General features: G+C 44.3%; 2 protein-coding genes across 2 annotated transcripts in view; both read left to right on the top strand.

Annotated features, from left to right (window-relative positions):
- The window catches only part of PGM5 (phosphoglucomutase 5), a gene marked incomplete at both ends in the record, with an annotated part of 193,689 nt that overhangs the window by 159,041 nt on the left and 14,157 nt on the right, over positions 1 to 20,491 (top strand). The window lies entirely within an intron of this gene.
- Positions 407 to 18,901, top strand: LOC307054253 (small ribosomal subunit protein uS10-like; the record flags this gene model as incomplete). Its single annotated transcript, XM_079705858.1, has 4 exons — positions 407 to 470; positions 9,064 to 9,182; positions 9,454 to 9,518; positions 18,434 to 18,901. The coding sequence occupies 4 exons, from the start codon at positions 407 to 409 to the stop codon at positions 18,792 to 18,794; spliced, it is 609 nt and encodes a 202-aa protein (XP_079561984.1). The 3' UTR covers positions 18,795 to 18,901.

Genomic DNA, 20,491 nt, shown 5'->3' on the forward strand with positions numbered 1-20,491 from the left:
AGAATTTTCAGGTATAATTTGCCAAAGTTGCGCCATGGATGGAATAAGATACCAGGGAGGGTTATCTTTCTTTGTAAGTAATTTAGTGGTTTTTGTTTTTGTTTTTAATGGTATCTTTCTTTGGAGGGTCTCAAAGAACTTGATGAAAATGGTACCATAGAACCTTACACCTGACTCTGTAACCAGTGGATCTATCTGGAGTAAAATTACCCCAGATGGGGAAGGAGAGGCCTGGAAGGCCTCTGTTGTCAGGGTCACTGAAAGTGTGAAGGGCCAGAGCACGAAGCCAGCATCGAGACTTTGGCCTTTTTCTTCTCAGGAGCCCAGGCTCTCCATGCAGGGATGTGCCACGCTCTGCTAACATAATTTGTTACTGAGTACATTTCACCCAAGATAGTACCAAATCATGCAAGAACTGGAGGCTAACACTGTCTTTCCATATAAAACTCTTCTACACCTCATGTTGGGAAGTGAGATTAAAGCAAGAGCCTGAAAGTCCAGAGCTACGTACAGGGTGAGGAATGATATTCCTGGCCTCACCAACTCTGACTCACTCTGATTCGAGGCTATTTTTTCCTCAACATTCCTTTCCCTATTTGCACGGGGTAAGTGGTTATGATGTTTGCTTATTTTTATTTACCTTTGCACTAACTGCAGAAATATGATGTCCAGGCCATTAGACACATGTAAAAATACCCTGTACACATATGAGTCTCTCTCTGAGGTGGTCCCCAAAGGCCAAGTGATACCACTTTTTTTTAAGGTTTACTTTGAAGTTGAAAACCACCACAGGTCTGCTGCTAGAAGGTTGTGTGGTAAGTATATACTTCAAAAGAATCATAAGTAATGCTGGTTATAGTCGCCATTGCTGTGTATTTCCCATCCTGTTGGTTTAAAAAGTTTGCCACTTTGAATGGTTGGGAAATCCCTTCATTGATAGGGCTCTTCTTCTGATTGCTAATATTCCTTTCTTTTGTAATCCTAAGTGAGGGTTTTGCCAGACCTAGCTAGGTGGGCCTCAGAATATTTAGCTTATGATCTAGCTAAAAATTTTAGATTAAAATAGAGCTCCTTGTTCAAAGACCAGACATCATTAACTCATCATCTTAAGCCGTACTGTGTAATATATTTCAGTCAAGATATAATTTAGAGTAAGATTTTAAAAGGCACCTAAACCCCTAAGGAAAAGGAAGCAGCATCTCTCAGCAGGCCCACCTGTCTCAATTACTGCTGAACTGTCCCTAGGCATCTAAGTTTAACCACTGGGGGGCCTCCTTCCAGCACTGCTTTCCAGGACCACCTGCTTCTTCCTTCCAAGAGCTCTGGAAGGAAAAGCCTGTGGTTAACTGTTAACAGAGATCAAAGATAAGGCCTTCTGCTCAAGCTGCTAATATTATTATTGGTCCAGGGCCTAGCAGGGCAACACCAGCTTGTGGTGCTTTCTTAGCTACAGAGACCTCTTCCACCTTTTTATTATTATTATTATTATTATTTTATTTATTTTTTTTGTGGTACGCGGGCCTCTCACTGCTGTGGCCTCTGCCGTTGCGGAGCACAGGCTCCAGACGCGCAGGCTCAGCGGCCATGGCTCACGGGCCCAGCCACTCCGTGGCATGTGGGATCTTCCCGGACCAGGGCACGAACCCATGTCCCCTGCATCGGCAGGTGGACTCTCAACCACTGCGCCACCAGGGAAGCCCTTTTTATTATTTTTTAAAATTAATTAATTAACTTATATTTGTCTGCGTTGGGTCTTCGTTGCTGTGCGCGGGCTTTCTCTAGCTGCTGCGAGCGGGGGCTACTCTTTGTTGTGGTGCGCGGGCTTCTCACTGCGGTGGCTTCTCTTGTTGTGGAGCATGGGCTCTAGGCATGCCGGCTCAATGGTTGTGGCTCACTGCCTCTAGAGCACAGGCTCAGTAGTTGTGGCGCACGGGCTTAGTTGCTCTGCGGCATGTGGGATCTTCCCAGACCAAGGCTCAAACCCGTGTCCCCTGCATTGGCAGGCGGATTCTTAACCACTGCGCCACCAGGGAAGTCCCTCTTCCACTTTTTTAGCTTGTTCTGACTTAGAGCCCAGAAAGCAGAGAACAGATCCCACCCCCCCACACACACACTCCCACTTGCACTCAGAAGCCCATAAAAGTACCTCTCTGGTCTGTAGAGATTCCATTGATAATCTTATTCTAATTCAACAGGTATTTTTGGATGTTTTACCCGCCCTAACAAGTTATTTAACAAGAAGACTCCCTTATTATTGTTATTTAAGAAGAGTTCCCTTTAACTAGCTTATCAGCATCTGGCTCTTCTACTTTGCACATGGATAGTTTCTTTTCCAGACATTTTAGACACATGAACAGAACATGTTTTAAACATTTATACTGTGGTTGCCTTGTGGAAGTATTCATAGCTATCCTAGTGATGCAACTAGGAAAACTTGTGATACAATCTATATGCACATAAGTCTCTACTCCTGAGTGTAGATTTTCCACTTGGGTCCTTTTGTCTAACAGTGATTATGCTATTTGTCTTAAGGTGATGTAAAATAATTTCTTATCTACATCAGAAAGTATTTTTTAAAAAATTCTATTCATGTGCACCTAAGAATTGGTGGTGAGGGGAGGAAGGAGGTGGGGAGGGCTCTGATGAGATGCAGAGGTGCTTGCCTTGCCCTCACCCTGTGTCCTTGGTAAATTAGGAAGGAAAGCTTCCAAGGCCTATTTCTGGGAGATTACAGAGTTTTCAAAATACAAGATTACTTTAATTTTACTGGCAATCAGTAGGCCTTCAATGAGCCCTCACACCAGCTGGGAATAATTTGGAAAAAGGGATGAGCCAAAAGAATTTAAATTCACAGGTAACCAGAAACAGTCCAGTTATTTCCATTTTCTTTCCCACCAAGCTTATTAGCAGGACTGCTAAATTCACTTTTTCTTCACCTTCTTTCCTTGTCCCTTTGAGCCTGAGGGTGGAATAGCTAATAAACAATAAACGATCTAAAAGGAAAAGGAAGGAGAAGTTTTGCTAAGGCCAGGGGTAATCACAGGCTGATAATCAGTTCCCAGCTAATCAGCAGTTGGCTTTGGAACTTTAAGAGCTCCACCCCATCCAGCCCCTGGAAGGAGACTGATTTTCTCTAACCCTCCTTACAAATTGAGGGACTTTATGTATGTATTTCTGATAAGCTGTACATAGAACACCTTAAAAACTAATATCTAAGCACCAGAAGTCTCTCTACACTGGATTCATCTGTCAAACCAAAGGCCATCTGGTGTTTTGTCCTAGCTGTTCTTATTTTGACTTTATAATCCAGAAATATAAAGCCCAGAGCCCTTTTGTACTATGCTGGGAGAACATATAATTTATCTTCTAAACCACGATACTTCTGAGAGTGAAAGGGGGCACCGATCCCAGCTCAACAGATGGTTACTCTAGCTACACACCTTCTTGCTCTCTGAGATATGCACACCTCTTTGGAGATGGGTTTCTAAGAGCATCAGCAATATAAACCCAGTAGTACAGAGAGAGCAGGCCAAGAAGGGAAGAGTTAGATCAGTGGTTCTAACCCAGACTGCACGTCAGAACCATTTGGGGGCCTTGGTGAGGATAACACGCCTGGGCCCACTCTCAGAGATTGACTTTAATTATTCTGCCTGGACCTATAGTTTTAAAAAGCTATCCAGGTGATTCTAATTAGACGAGTGCGTCTCAGACTTTAAGGTGTATATGAATCACCTGGAGATCTTATCAAGATGAAGATTCTGACTCAGCTTTGGGGAAGACTGGAGAGTCTGCATTTCTAACAAGCCCCAAGGCATATCGTGCTGCTGGTCCAGGGACCACGCTTTGAACAGCAAAGAGTTAGATGAACTGTGAAGCCCTAAAAACAGGACCTTGAAAAAAAAATTTTAAGGGGGAAATTTTATTTTTATTTAAATATGTTTTCCATTTTCAGAATTAAACTTTTTTTAAAAATTAAAGTATATTTGATCCACCTTGAAACCTTTAAAATGGTAGAAGGGGCAACACCTGTTTTTAGTGCCCTTGCAGGCATGGGCTTCTGTCCTCCAGACTTCCCAGTTGCCCACTGGACTCCATGTGAATGTCTTCTAGGGCTCTCCAACTTGACGCCTGCCAGCGCTCTGCTCCCCTCCCCCACCAAACCCTGCTTCTTTCAGTGTCTTCTTCATCTCAGTAAATGGCAGTTTCATCCTTCCAGTAGGTTCAGCCAGAAATCTAAGATTCATCCTTGACTCCTTTCTTTCTCTCCTACCCCACATCCAAGAGCAAATCCTATCAACTTGACCTTCAAAACACAACCAGAGTCTGACCCCGTCTCACCATCCCCACCATTGCTACCCTGGGCCAAACTGCTGTCCTCTCTAGATGATTGCAGTGCTCTCCTCACTGGCCTCCTTCCTTCCACTCTTGCCCACTCCCTTGCCCACACCCTAGTCTCAGCACAACAACCAGAAGACTTTTTTTTTTTTTTTTTTTTTTTGCCGTATGTGGGCCTCTCACTGTTGTGGCCTCTCCCGTCGCGAAGCACAGGCTCCGGACGCGCAGGCTCAGTGGCCATGGCTCAGGGGCCCAGCCGCTCCACGGAATGTGGGATCTTTCCGGACCGGGGCACGAACCCGCGTCCCCTGTATCAGCAGGTGGACTCCCAACAACTGCGCCACCAGGGAAGCCCCAGAAGACTTTTTAAAAAAACATGTTAGATCACCTCATGACTCTAAAATCCTCCAGTGGCTCCCCAGCTCACTCAGAGAAGAGCCGAAACCCTTACTGTGGTCTCAAACACAACTGGAAATGGCCCCTTTTCTCCCTCTGACTTCATCTCCTACCTCTCATCCTGTTTCTCTCTCCACTCCAGCCATTGTTTGGTGAACATGCCAAGAATACTCTGCCTCATGGCACTTAACAGTGGCTGTTCCCTCTGCCTGGAATGCTTTTCCCTCTGATATCTGCATGGCCTTCCCCCTCACTTCTCAATGAGGGTTACCCTGGCCACTCTACGTAAAATAGCCCTCATACCCGAGTGCGACTTAGCTCCCTTGCCCTGCTTTACTTTTCTCCATAGTACATAGTCCCGTCACATATATATATTTACTTGTTTCTTTGTTTTATTGTCTGCCTCCACCCAGTAGAATAAAACACCAGGAGGCCAGTGCTTGGTTTTTTTTCACTGTACCCCTAATGCACAGAATACCACCTGGCATACGGTAAATGTCCAGTACAATTTTGCCAAATGAACAAAATACAAACAGTCCCCGACTTATCATGGTTCAACTTGATTTTTCTACTTTTTGATGGTGCGAAAGTAATAAGCATTCAGTAGAAACCATACTTCTAATTTTGATCTTTTCCTGGGCTAGCGATATGTGGTCCCGTACTCTCTGGTCATGCTGGGCAGCAGCACTGAGCCACAGCTCCCAGTCAGCCACACAATCTCAAAAGAAAACAACCAATGGATACACTTAAAACCACTCTGTATCCCTACAACCATTCTGATTTTCACTTCAGTACAGTATTCAATAAATTACATGAGCCATTCAACACTTTATTATAAAATAGTCTTTGTGTTAGATGAATTTGCTCCACTGTAAGCTAATGTAAGTGTTCTGAGCACGTTTAAGGTAGGCTAGGCTAAGCTAAGGTGTTCCGTATGTTAGGTGTGTTAAATGCACTTCGACTTATGGTATTTTCAGCTTAAGATGGGTTTATCAGGAGGTTACCCATTGTAAATCAAGGAACATCTGTATTCAGTGTTAATTACTTTGGAATATCTCACACTGATTATATCACACTGGAAACTGTACTCAGTATGAACCTTGGTGCTACCATCAGGTTTTCTTCTGTGATTGAGGGTTTGAATAAAAGCAGTTGTCATTTTTAAGGTCTACAATGTGCCAGGCACCATTCTACATATTGGGTTGGCCAAAAGGGCAAAACATTGTATGGAAAAACCTGGACACACTTTTTGGCCAACCCAGTATTTTAGATGTATCCATTATTTTATTAATGGTTCCAGTGGCCCCCAGAGTAGAATTATTGTCCCGCTTCTGCAAGTGAGTAAACTGAGTCAGGGAACATTCAGCCCCACGGATCCGGTAAGGTCTGGATTGGAGATTCATACTAGGTCTTAATAAAACCCATGTTTTCCATGGTAACGCTTGAGGTCCTGAGGAGGTCCCGAGGAGAGAGAATTTCTTCTTACCTGTGCTTGAAGCCAAGGTTGCACCTGGAGCCTCGGTTCAGTGTTACTTATTGAGAGACTTCTTTCTCTCACCAACAACCAATTCTCTGATTCTTAGACACCAACTGGGTGTCCAACAATTCAATTCAGTTGCGACTAACTACGCTGAGTTAGCCCAGACCCACAGGTTAAGGGCTCAGTCTCACAAGATTGCCCCCACTTCAGACACTAGCTGCAAATGGGCACCCAGGCTCCCCACATTTCCGCCTATTTGACTACAAATTCAGGGGTTCCCATGATTCCCCCCTTAGGCTTGATAATTTGCTAGAGTGACTCACAGAACCCAGAAAAGCACTTTACTTACTATCAGTGATTTTTTTTTTTTTTTTTTTTTTTTTTGCGGTACGCGGGCCTTTCACTGTTGTGGCCTCTCCCGTTGCGGAGCACAGGCTCTGGACGCACAGGCTCAGCGGCCATGGCTCACGGGCCTAGCCGCTCTGCGGCATGTGGGATCTTCCCGGGCCGGGGCACAAACCCGCGTCCCCTGAATCGGCAGGCGGACTCTCAACCACTGCGCCACCAGGGAAGCCCTACTATCAGTGATTTTTTATAAAGGATGCAACTTCATTTTTCTCCTCAGAGTTTAGTCTGTATTGCTGTAGTTTGGAGGCATGGGGGAGGGTGGAGTGATGTAGAGAGAGTTGAGAAGAGCAGCACGTGGTTAAAGGGTTGGGATGTAAACTCTATGGCCAAGTTGAAGAGCTGGCTCATTTTGCTTGAAAGAGAGGCGTGACCTGGAGGTCTTCAGGAATTTAAAGAATAATGTGATGCAGAGGAAGATGACCAGCTGTTCTCCATAACTGATGAATATGTAATTTGAGGAAATAAATTCAAGCTGAACTGGAAGTGATTCAGATTGCCTGTTAGAACAATTTCCCAACTTAAGATGGCTGGTTTGTGCTTTTCTAGAAGTCTCCATGACCACAGAGATTCAAATAATTTTTAAATATGGGCAAGGGTAGAAGAGGTAGAGAAAGATAACATTTCAACGTATGCTTCAGCCTAAAAATTTTGGTTCTGTGATTATTACTTTAAAAAAAATAAAGAAAATTTTGCTGAGGTGGGTTAGATTTCCCCCTAGTGGACTAGAAAGGAATTTAGTACAACTGTTTTCACAAATCAGAGTCACCTGGAGCTGAATTAAAATTGAGAAAGAGGGGCTTCCCTGGTGGCGCAGTGGTTGAGAGTCCGCCTGCCAATGCAGGGCACACGGGTTCGTGCCCCGGTCCGGGAAGATCCCACATGCTGCGGAGCGGCTGGGCCCGTGAGCCATGGCTGCTGCGCCTGTGCATCCGGAGCCTGTGCTCCGCAACGGGAGAGGCCACAACAGTGAGAGGCCCGCGTACCACAAAAAAAAAAAAAAAAAAAAAAAAATTGAGAAAGAAGCAAACAGGTATGGGTTTTCTTTATTTCTACTCATTTAGGTGAATTGCCCCCTAAAAAAAAGACAGGGCAAACAGTCCTTATTTTTCTCACTTGGATATTGAAATCTGGACTCACGCTCTGCTGTTACCGTGGATTGTTTTCCCTGGAACTGAGGACCTTTCCTGGGATGGTCATCAGATGGTGTGTGATAAACTCCCTTGGGCTGGGAATTTGGCAGATGTTTTGAAGGGGCTAGTGACTGTCGCAGTCCAGGGCTGTTTAGGGTTTTGATGACAATGGGCCTTTCCCTCGGCCTCTGCTGGGATCACAACTCCCTTTAAGGTACTGAGTGTGTGCTGGCTTGGGGCAGAGACTCACCCTGTCCACCCACACTGTGGACATTCTAGGACTTGTGGGAAAGCGTGTGCCTTGATGACAGCTGGCTGTCACTCACGTCAATCCCACAAATAGGGCCCATCTTAAATCCTCCTTCTTTGCAGTATATGCAAAAAAGACCCTTGCTCCAAATCTTGTCAGACTGTCTTGATATTGCTAATTTATCCCAAGAACCTAGTGGTCTTAAGAAGTAGAACAGCTAAAAGTCATGCCTTGATCCTGGCTCTGGGTCAATTTTGAATTAAGGTTTACAGACCCAGAGCTCTGAAAAAAAAATTATATTTCCTCTCCCCACGTCCCCGCGTGTCATTCAAAATAAAACCAAAATCAGCTTTAAGCATAAAGGTAAGGGGCTTCCCTGGTGGCGCAATGGTTGACAGTCCGCCTGCCGATGCAGGGGACACGGGTTCGTGCCCCGGTCCGGGAAGATCCCACATGCCGTGGAGCGGCTGGGCCTGTGAGCCATGGCCGCTGAGCCTGCGCGTCCGGAGCCTGTGCTCCGCAATGGGAGAGGCCACAACAGTGAGAGGCCCGCGTACCGCAAAAAAAATAAATAAATAATGGTAAGGAAATCTAACAAAACTTAGGTATTTTTTTTCCTTACAAGGCTATTTATTTTGGTGCTTCTGCTTTATTGTGCCCAAAGCACATACTTAACCAGCTATTGGTTAACCTAGAGTCTTGCTGGATCTTGTTTACTCAGCCTGAAAAGGGAGCATGAATGAATTTTCCTTGGTCACACAAGTACAGAGGGTCACTGGCCATAACTCCTCTCGCCAGATGAATGGGCTTGACAAGCTGTGGCCAGCACAATCTGGCTTTCCCAGCATCCTCTTTGTTCCAGCCCAGACGCACAGCACAACCAAGTTTCCATGCCTTTCAGCAGAAAGCTACTGAAGGCTCATAGGCTAGCGGTGATTCAGGCTTTCTTTGAATCAGTGCCCTTCTTTGGTGGATAGTAAATCCTTGGCTTTACTCGTAAGTTAAGAGTGTACCTTGGCAAATAAACACTGATGGTGAATCTTGAGATTGTCTGTGACATTCAGAAGAAGGCCCAGGACGAGACCATGCACTGAAGCAGCCTGAGGAGGAGGAGGCATTGCCTGGCTTCCCCACCACGGTCATGCTTTTTTCCCATGATGAACGCAGGATCTGGGCAGTTGAGGTGAGGAATGTGGCTGTTTTTAGCTCTCCTATCTGCTCTTGGCTGATTTTAAGTGTGATGCCCTAATCCCCAAAAGAGAAACCCTATTCAAGATGCAGGTGGGGGAGTTCCGCATCCTTTGTTTTTGCTTCCCAGGAAAGTTGGGAGGTATGACACAAACTTCCGGAGAGCGGCATATCAATAGCGGAATGCTTCAGCCTTAGGCAGGAGGGAAAACAGCGAAAGGTTCCTGAAACTCTTGTTTTACTGTTTTTTGTTGTTTGTTTTTTAGTGGAGGAGCGGGTGGTTGGTTGCTTGGTTTCATTTCCGAGCACCTTTGTTGGTAGAAGTCATCATGTAAGGCATTGTTTGGTAGGTATTTGAAATAGGGGCACGGGAGGTAGGTGAGGCTATGAGTGTTTTATTGGGGTTTTTTTTTTGCGGTACGCGGGCCTCTCATTGTTGTGGCCTCTCCCGTTGCGGAGCACAGGCTCCGGACGCGCAGGCTCAGCGGCCATGGCTCACGGGTCCAGCCGCTCCGCGGCATGTGGGATCCTCCCGGACCGGGGCACGAACCCGTGTCCCCTGCATCGGCAGGCGGACTCTCAACCACTGCGCCACCAGGGAAGCCCTATAAGAGTGTTTTAAAATGTAGGTTTTATTATTATTTGGGTATGGTGAGGCCAGTAGGTGAGGAGAGGATTGTCATTGAAAAGGTAGCTTGTTACTCACCATTCCCAAGAGGTGGGACAAGTCACTCCATGCAGTGCCATGTGGGGAGGAACCAGGGTTGGTTATGAGGCAGAAGGAATAGGGGGAAATGTAGCTAAGAGCTTTTATTATGGTTTCCGTGGAAAGGAAGAAGGGAGGCAGGGTTCGCAAGTTTAGGATTAGCTAGTTTGAATAATTTCAGCAGGCTCTGGGGCATAGGGGCTTCCTGTGTTCCTAGTTGTCGGGTACCTGGCCCTGGGGTGATTAGGGCAGGTGGATAGTGGTCTGAGTGTGAGAGCCCAACAAAGCAGGTGGTTGGAGAGTGAGCTCTGGATTCGTTGCTCTAATTATAAAAGGGGGGGGGGCTCCCAGGGGAGCTCTCTGCTCTCTCTAGAAATTAGCTAATCCTGAAGGAGTGGTCCCTTCCGGTGTCAGCAAGGTCCCAAATGTCAAAGCATCAGAATGGAAGACATGCTTCATACAAAGAGGAAGAAAACACAGTGACTTTTTCAGGTGAATAAAACTGTGGGGGCGCCAAGATTTTGCTTTTTTCGTATACCGTTAAGGCCACGTGGCCCACATTGAAAGGCTGGGCTTTGGAACCCTACATCCTTGGTCTTGAGCCCTGGGTCTGCCATTTTCCAGTTCTGTAATCTTGGGCAACTTAATTTCTGTAAACTTCAGTTACTTTATCAGTCACATGAGGATAAAAATACTTATTTCATAGAATTATTGTGATGATTACATGAAATAATTCATTTAAAGTGTTTTGGACAATGCCTGGTACATAAAAAATGCTCACTAAGTGTTCGTTGTCATTAATAATCTCGTTCTTGCCATTATTTTTATTAATAGCAATGTAGACCAGAGTTTTGATCATGTGAGGATCAAAAAGTCCCAGACTAACTAGCAATTTGTTTTATAATGGAATTAACCTGTCTTGTCTTTTCATGTTCCATTAAATTCTCTGAGGGCCAACTGGATCTATGGGAGATATCCCAAGAGAACTGGCAGCTTTTAAAGATGTTGGTCTTATAAGAGGGTGCCAGGGCCCTGTGACACAATGTTTTAGTTACATAATACTGTATTGAAAGGTTCAAAAATGAATTTGAAATTCTCTTCCTGTCTCTGCATTCTCCTTTCCTTTTCTCACTCCTCCCGTTATTTAAAATTCTTACATCCATGGAGCTAGTGGAACAAATTTGCTGCCCTCCTGGCTTGAAGCAAGAGGTACTGAGTTGGGGTTGTTCAGTAATTCTGTTTTATCCAAGATAATGTGCCATTGGTTGGTTGTTCCCAACCAGAGAAAAAGTATTTAAAGACTAGGGTAGGTGTGAGATAAAGAGGATTTCTGGAGTCTCTGTTGCTTGTTATGAGGCATGTGCTTGCTGGCTTCAAAGCATTAAATGCGAAAAATTAGTCCCATGAGTTGGGAGATTGGGATTGACATATACTATTTTATATTATATATAAAATAGATAACTAATAAGGACCTACTGTATAGCACGGGGAACTCTACTCCATACTCTGTAATGGCCAATATGGGGAAAGAATATAAGAAAGAGCAGATATATGTATTGATATAGTATAACTGATTCACTTTGCTGTACACCTGAAACTAACACAACATTGTAAATCATCTATACTCCAATAAAAATTTTTAAAAAATTAGTCCCATGGAGTAGGTGTTAGCAAGTTTTGCTCGCTGTATTAGTTTGCTAGGGCTGATGTAACAGTCCGACAGACTGGGTGCTTCGACAACAGAAATGTATTGTCTCACAGTTCTGGAGACTAGAAGTTCAAGATCAAGGTGTTGGCAGAGTTCGTTCCTTCCCTCACCTCAGAGCTGTGAGGGAAGGATGTGTTCCAGGCCTCTCTCCTTGGTTTGTAAATAGCTGTCTTCTCCCTCTGTCTCTTTATATCATCTTCCCTCTGTGTGTACCTGTGTCCAAATATCCCCCCTAGTAAGCAGACCAGGCATATTGGAGTAGCGCCCACCCTCATGACCTCACTTTAACTAGATTGCCTCTGTCAAGACCTTATCTCCAAAGGTCACATTCTGAGGTACTGGGGATTAGGACTGGAACAGCTGAATGTGGGAGAGAGGGACACGAGTCAACCCATAACACTCGTCACATTGTCTGTGTTGCAACTTCTCAACTGCCACTGTAGCATAAAAGCAGCCACAGACAATACATAAATGAATAAGTAAATTTATTTATGGGTATTAAACTTTGAATTTCATATAACTTTCACATGTCACAAAATATTCTTCTGATTTTTTTTTCAATGATTTAAAAACGTAAAGGTAAGTCTTAGTTCACAGGCTATCCAAAAACCAGGTGGTAGACCAGACTTAGCCCGAGGATTCTAGTTTGCTGACCCTGGCCTTTTTGAACATTATGGACAATTTCTGATTATATTCAGGGAAGCATGCATCCAAATGAGTTTGGCTCAACAATACATTTTGTAAAAGGTACAATTACATTCGTATTCACATGTGTGTTTATATAGAGAGTTGAATTTTAACATTTTCAAAACAAGTATCAAATATCCCTGGAAATCTCCAAAATTGGCCTTCTGCGGTTGAATCCCCAGCATATGATGGCAAGAAAACCTGAAAGGAAAATGTCTTCAAGCGTGTTTGTTTCATGAAATCGAATTCCTTTTTCAGGTGTTTGGTTTCTTTCTTATAGGAAGGATTCCTTCTTTTTTCTATTTAAAGCAGTTGCTTACAAATGATTTTCAGATGAGCAGCACTAGAACTATGTTGGAAGACAAAGGAGAACTATTCAGGAGGAACTCGTGGATAAATGGTATGAAAAAAGAAAGGTATGAGAGAGAGTCCTGGACAGTACTTAAAATGCATGGGCAGCAAGTGTGGGCCATTTCTACTTGTGCAAAGCCAGGAGTGCCCTGACATTGTGTTCTGGTGTGAATGGGGCTCCCAGGAGTGGCTAACAAGGCATGCTTGCATTTCAGATGCTTTCTCAGTGACCCTCAAACCCACCGCCCACAGAAGCCCCACATCCCTTAGGAAGCCAAGTCTATTGTTGCCTTTTGTTCTTGGTTTGCTTTTAGTTACAGCCTCAGGTATTACAATGAGGATGGGCAGTATGGTATTCAACAAAAGCTAAGATACTTTGATATCTGACTAAGATTTTCCAGCTGTACATTTTGTACTGTCTTTAACCACCTGGGCATTTCTCTACTGGTGAATCCAATTGCTGACCCCGACTTACATCAACATAGGGTATTTCATTTTGATACAGCTCAGAATTTGCAGTCCTGATGAATTCACCGTCCATGTAATGAATACGATTCACTAAGCAGTTTAAAAGCAGATATAGGGGCTTCCCTGGTGGCGCAGTGGTTGAGAGTCCGCCTGCCAATGCAGGGGACACGGGTTCGTGCCCCGGTCCGGGAAGATCCCATATGCCGCGGAGCGGCTAGGCCCGTGAGCCATGGCCGCTGAGCCTGCGCGTCCGGAGCCTGTGATCCACAACGGGAGAGGCCACAACAGTTGAGAGGCCTGCGTACCGCAAAAAAAAAAAAAAAAAAAAAAAAAGCAGATATAATTTATACCGTTTCTATTAGTACTTGAAACTCTTGCTACCCAAAGAGTAGTCCTTGGTTCAGTAACATCAGCATCACCTGGTTGCTTCTGAGATGCAGAATCTCAGGCCCCACCCCAGACCTGCCAAATCAGATTTTGCATTTTGAGAAGCTCCCCAGGGGATCTGTGTCCACATTCAAGTCCGAGCGTTACTGCTCTGCTAACCTTCAGCATCCTTATTTCCACCTCTGTTTGGCAGGATTGACTTTCCCTCCAGACCAGATAAATCCCTCTAAAGCCAAACCACTAGGAGGCATTTGTAGGGGTAACTGGCCTCTGCTATTCTCTCCTCCTGGAAAATTACAAAAAGTGCAGAAAATAACCGAGACAAATGTCCCAGGACCTTTGAAGACCTGTTTCCACTTCTCAGAAACTTAACAAAACAAGAAACAAGAAAATCAGTTTTCCTTTGCATCACCATAGAAACCCTACCTCAGTATCAACTCCGTAGTGTTAGACTGCGTTTTCTTCACACAATTACACTAGTCAAACTGAGAGATTCAAAATAACCTGGGCATGAAGAAAGTTTTGATTTGATTTTACAGAGATAGGAAGCCTTGCCAAAATTGTGGGTAGGCAGTCTAGCACTACTTCGATTAAAAGGCCAATAACATACTTCAAGGACTTAAGGGCAATATGGCAGCCGCGTCACAGAGGCAAAGTCCATGGAAGAACATATTCTTTTGTCAAAAGTGGAAGAAACGTTCAGTCACTGCACTCGTAAAATGTATATTCACCGTCCATAAATTCCAGGCGCGGTCTTTATATCGCAGGGAAGACTGTGCGTAGAGGGCTCGCTGCTGTCACCCTAGAGCCTGGCGCTGAGGATTCCGCTGCACTGGCCCTGCTCAGACAGCCTCACAGCACAAGTTCTCTTTCTTCTGTTGCTTCTGCCCTCTTTCTCCCTGTGGTGGTCCTTGCTAACTTACTGCTTTAGACACAGACACACCCTGAAGGAATGTGTTCTGAGTGTAGGCACGTCTGTTCCATCTGTTTTCAGCTTTGTCTTGTCCACCTGCCATCCGACTGTGTTCCCTTTGGCTAGATAGAGGGGCCCCCCGTGCACACAAACAGAAAAGGAAGGGATTTCCTGAGGCCCAGAGCATCTGACTGATACAGAGAGATCTTAGTTCTGACCAGAGTGACTTTGGGTGTCTTTCATTCAAAGAGCTGAGAACACTGGTGATATTCTTAATCTTTTTTTATCTGATCTTCCATCAGAAGAGATCATATGAACTTCATTTTATGGACACGGAAGCACAAGGCAGAGGAGTTGTTGTCTGTCTATCAAAGGTCAACATGCTGGGGCTAGAATGCTGGTCTACTCACTTCCGCCCCCTGCGGTCCTAGCAAGCCAGGCTTCCTGCTTCAAGAATAACAACAACAACAACAATAATAATATATTCATTAGCTTGTGTTATATGCGTGCCTGTATTGGGTTAGGGTAGAATGCTAAGTGTTTTGTGTGAGTTATATCTGATTCTCACCACAGTCCAGTGGGATACGTACTCATCCGTTCTTGTTATGCAAATGATAAAACTTTGGCCCTGAGGATTTGAATAACCTACTATTTCTAAATGATATGAACCTAGGCTCTAGCCCCAGAGCCCATGGTCTTAGCTAGGGTGCTGTGCTATGTGGTATCAAAAAATATAGGGTGGGCTTCCCTGGTGGCGCAGTGGTTGGGAGTCCGCCTGCCAATGCAGGGGACACGGGTTCGTGCCCCGGTCCGGGAAGAACCCACGTGCTGCAGAGCGGCTGGGCCCGTGAGCCATGGCCGCTGGGCCTGCGCGTCCTGAGCCTGTACTCCGCAACGGGAGAGGCCACAACAGTGAGAGACCCGCGTACCACACAAAAAAATAATAATAATAAATAAATAAATAAATAATATAGGGATGTGCACCCAGCTATGAAAAAATAGAGTAATCAGGGTGCCCGTCTTCAGTCTGGTGTATCACTGATGCTCCCAACCCATTCTCTACGAGTATTCTCAGATGCAACCCCTGAGCCCCACAATTCCAGAGCAGTGGGAAGTCTAGTTTCTCCTTTAGACTTCCTACCCCTGTTTATGTCCTCAAATCCTTTCCAAAGAACTAGTCCTCTCTTAGAAGGCTGTACCTTCTAGAGGCTAGAGAATGCCACAATGTTACCTGTGACCAGTTACATCAAGTGGGCTGGGGGGGTGGCAGTTATGGGACATGCAAAGAGACTGTTAACTTTTCCCCTGGAGAAGTAGTATCACCACCCCTGGGTGGGCTCCCCAATGGTGGGCCTGAAAGGAAATGGTGGGCTAGGCCACTGAAGATCCCCCTAGGCCTCGGTGGTTTCTCAAGGTGGGAGAGGAAAAGATCCCATGTTCTCAGAACTGCGCTCAGCCAGGAGTTCTCCCTGCCAAAGTGGACCTAGAGTCTCCTCATCTCTCTCTGTGGCTTCCTTTGCACGCTGCTTTGCCAGCCTCAAGAGTGCCCCTGGGAGGCTGGGTTGAGAGGAGACAGTTCCTGGATTACAGTCCTGTGTCTTAGTCACGGTCAGCTCAGTCCAGGTGGAGAATCTGAATCTCAGAGACTGCGGGTTGGGGACGACCTCAGCCCCTTCATTCCCCAAAACTGTTCTGGGCTCCTCATGCAAATCTGCCGGCCCTCACTCACAGTTTTCAAGCCCCTCACAGTGAGACTGCCTATTTCAGAAAAAGAAAACATGTAAATTAGAATGTCCTAGATTGCTGGATATAGAACCATCCAGGTAAGGTGTATCCTCAATATATTGAAATCATCTAATTGCTTCTGTTTCATTATTGCTTATTCAGTGATAGCCAATTCAGATGCCTGTCGAGACAGGCAGCAAATTCTAGACTGGGGCTAGTTTAAGACCACAGAGCACAGTGGGAACTCTGGTGACACTCAGCTCTCTCCAGTTATTGCCTCGTTAATCTGTGAGCCCAGGGTTGCCAGATCCCCCGAATTTTCAGAAATCTAGATTTCATATGAAATTTAATATTGGCAGGAAAATGATTACCAAAACAAAAGCAAAACCCTGTCTGTGTGAAGGACTTCTAGTATGGGTGGGCTAGATGATTCAAACTAACCTTCCTTCTGAAAAGAGAAAAGCTGAAAGAAATCTATAAAAGTATCTTTGGAAAAGCATCAATGACCAATGACCTAATAAGATAGCAACATGAGTAGGAAGGAGGTTGGGGCTCAGGGAAACGAGCCAGAGCTCTTTCTATCCCGGGGCATCTGCCTACCCAGGTGAAGGGCTAAGAAGAGCTGCTTTTGGCAAATTACACAAGGTGTAGGTGACAGGCATCAGGTCCAATGCAGAACCTGGTCTATTTCCACCTGCCTCTGCCACCCAAAGGACGAACCAAAGGAGGCTAAGAGGCAGACCTGTGCTGCACATTCCTGTGGCTGAAGGAAAAAGAGTTAGAGCTAAGAACTCACCAAAGGCAGAGATCTTGGTACAGTAACCCCTGTTCTAGACTGTAAATTTGAAGGGAATCATTCCAAAGGTAGACTACAGACTGTAATCAAGGGGTTATAAAGCCACGGCTCTGAACTACTAGTGCCCTCAGGCATCTCACAGGAGGCAATGAAGGACGCTAGCAATATCCTAGGTCTCAAGTTATTTCTATAATAATTCTTTCAAACAAAATGGCCAGCAAACAGTAAAAGGTTACAAAGCACCTGAAGAGACAAAGCAGTGTGCACCAGAATCAATAGACAATATAGAACAGAGGGTAAGACACGTGGAGGATACATTGAGGTCTAGCATAATTTAATTGGAGTCTCAAAAGGAGAGGAGAGAGACTGGCGTATAGGTAAAACTTGAAAAGATAATAGCTGAGGATTTCCCAGAACCAATGAAGGAAAGCAATCCACTGGTGCTAGAAGCCTGAGCAGAGTAAATAAAAATAAATTCACATCTAGACACATCAGACTAAAACTACAGAAGATCAAAGACAGGTTGTTTGACTGACAACTAATTGTTCAACAGCAACATTGAAAATCAGAAGGCTGAAATAAAATAACTGACAGTCTAGAAATGATCTTTCTCAAATGAAAGGAAAATGAAGACGTTTTTAGACAGACAAAAACTGAAGAGAATGGGCTATCAGCAGCCCCATACAGAAAGAAATTCTCCAAGATACTCTTCAGTTAGGAGGAAAATTATCCCCCATGAACCTCAGAGATGCGTCAAGGAATAAAAAGGAAAGAAAAATTAAAAATAGGGGTTGGTTTATGTGAACATTAGCTGTATAAAACATTAATAGTAATGTCTTATGATGCTGAAAATTTTTATCATATTAATATTATAAAGAACTAAAATATACAACCATAATAGCTCTAAGAACTGTGAGAGTAATCATACTTAAGATATACTAAGGGGCTTCCCTGGTGGCGCAGCGGTTGAGAGTCCGCCTGCCGTTGCAGGGGACGTGGGTTCGTGCCCCGGTCCAGGAAGATCCCACATGCTGCGGAGCGGCTGGGCCCGTGAGCCATGGCCGCTGAGCCTGCGCGTCCGGAGCCTGTGCTCCGCAACGGGAGAGGCCACAACAGTGAGAGGCCCGCATACCACAAAAAAAAAAAAAAAAAAAAAAAGATATACTAAGATCCTTGCATATTTTGGAAGAAAGTAAATTTATGGATCATTATTTGACTTTGATAGGTCAAGGATTCATGTTAACTCTTTGACCAAACAGGTTGGTCAAATAAAAAGCATATAAGATGGTAGATTTAAACACAAATGTATTTGTTATTACTTTAAATATAGATGAACTAAGTGCTCCAGGGAAAAGACAAAGTTTGGATTTTTTTAAAAAGACAAATATAAGCTCATTATAAGAGACACATTTTATATAAAAATACAGAAGATTTGAAAGTTAAAAAAATGGAAAAATATATACAAATAACAATAAAAAATCTGACTCTGTTAGTTTCAGATAAAGGTCAAAAGTATTGCTTACCGGAAAGACTCCTGTGGAGCCCGAGGTGGCGATCCACCGGATTAGGATCACTCTCACCAGCCGCAACGTGAAGTCGCTGGAGAAGGTGTGTGCCGACCTGATAAGAGGCGCGAAGGAGAAGAATCTCAAGGTGAAGGGGCCGGTGCGGATGCCCACCAAGACCCTGAGAATAACAACGAGGAAAACCCCCTGCGGGGAAGGTTCGAAGACTTGGGACCGTTTCCAGATGAGGATCCACAAGCGCCTCATTGACCTGCACAGCCCTTCCAAGATCGTCAAGCAGATCACTTCCATCAGCATCGAGCCCGGGGTCGAGGTGGAAGTCACCATTGCAGACGCCTGAGCCAGCGGCTCTAATAAATTGATGATACTCGGCAAAAAAAAAAAAAAAAAAAAAAGTATTGCTTAATATAAAGAGGGACTCTTCAAAATGATCAAAACTTTAACTCCCCCCAGGAAGACCTAATAATTTTAAATTTATAAAGCAAAAAATTGATAAAACTATAAGAAGAAATAGAGAAACTGACAATAGCCCTGGAATATTTTAACAGCCCTCTCAGGAATTATTAGAACGAGGAGATAGAAAAATTAATAAGGCTGTAGAATATTTGAACAACATTGTTAACATGCCTTATTTAATGGACTTACATAGATACTACAGCAAACAATATCAACATATAAATTGTTTTCATGACACAGGGAACATGTATAAAAATTCACTATAAAAATTAACTATGTATAAAAATTAACTAGGCAATGAAACAATGCAGAGTATTATCACAAGGGCAATTAAGTTAGAAAGTATCAATAATAACAAAATGGATACAGAAAAGCATTTGATAAAATGCTTTCCTAAATCATCTATTCATGATAAAAGCTCTGCAGAGGGCTTCCCTGGTGGCGCAGTGCTTGAGAGTCTGCCTGCCGATGCAGGGGACACAGGTTCGTGCCCTGGTCCGGGAAGATCCCACATGCCGCGGAGTGGCTGGGCCCGTGAGCCATGGCCACTGAGCCTGCGTGTCCGGAGCCTGTGCTCCGCAATGGGAGAGGCCACAACAGTGAGAGGCCTGCGTACCGCAAAAAAAAAAAAAACCCTCTGCAGATAGAAATCAAAAGGAAGTCCTTTAATCTCATAAAGAACATTGCTAAAGAAAAATCTTGGACATGGGCTATATGTGCTGACAGTATGTCATGCTAACTAGGGAAAAAATTTGATGAGTTCATGTAGAACTCAAATGCTTAAGGGCCTCAGAAGTACAAGCATCAGCTTTACATGTAATTCAAGTATGTAACTTTTATGCACTTCCCTGTGATTGCTGCATTTCACAGTTCTTAAAAAGGTAGTTTTCAAATAGCGTACCTGAAACAGAGAAACCTTTTACAGTAAAGGCATGAAGACAAATATTTTAAATATTCAGAAAATGGAAAATTTTCCCTCAGTAGAAGGGCAGTCTAGGGTAGTGAGATACAGCCCAGCTTTGCCGTTAAAATCATGGCACCAACTGGGTTCAGAGCTCAGCTCTGCCACTTACCAGCTGTGTGTCTTTGAGCAAGTGATGTAATGCCTCTGAGCCTCAGTTTTCTCATCTGTAAAATGGGGATAATACTACCTACCTCACACGATAGATATATCTGTTATTGATTACATAAAATATAACCATCTATTATAAAGATTAACTCAACGCCTGAATTTGGAATAGTGCTTGGCACATGGTACATATTCAGTGTCAGCTATTAAAAACTGCTGAAGAAGAATTAAAACTTCAGAACCCGAGGCACAAACTATAGATGAGAGCAAGGAAAGGAATTTCCTTTTCCCAAGACTTTTGCAAGCCAGTAAATCAATTCTCTGTCTTCTTGTGTAGCCAATTCTATTGCCTGTGACCTAAACCCAGCCAGGAAACATAACATCTTCTGGCTTCCAAGACTGCTTAGGCAAGAGCAGGAATTATCTGATGTTCATATGTGCAAGCTGCATATTTAGCAGGGTGAGGCCTCCTGGCAGCCTTCAGTGACAGAGTCACAAGTGCAGGGCTGGGG

Source organism: Hyperoodon ampullatus, assembly GCF_949752795.1.
Source record: "Hyperoodon ampullatus genome assembly, chromosome: 6".
In the NCBI taxonomy this organism is placed as follows: Eukaryota; Metazoa; Chordata; class Mammalia; order Artiodactyla; family Ziphiidae; genus Hyperoodon; species Hyperoodon ampullatus.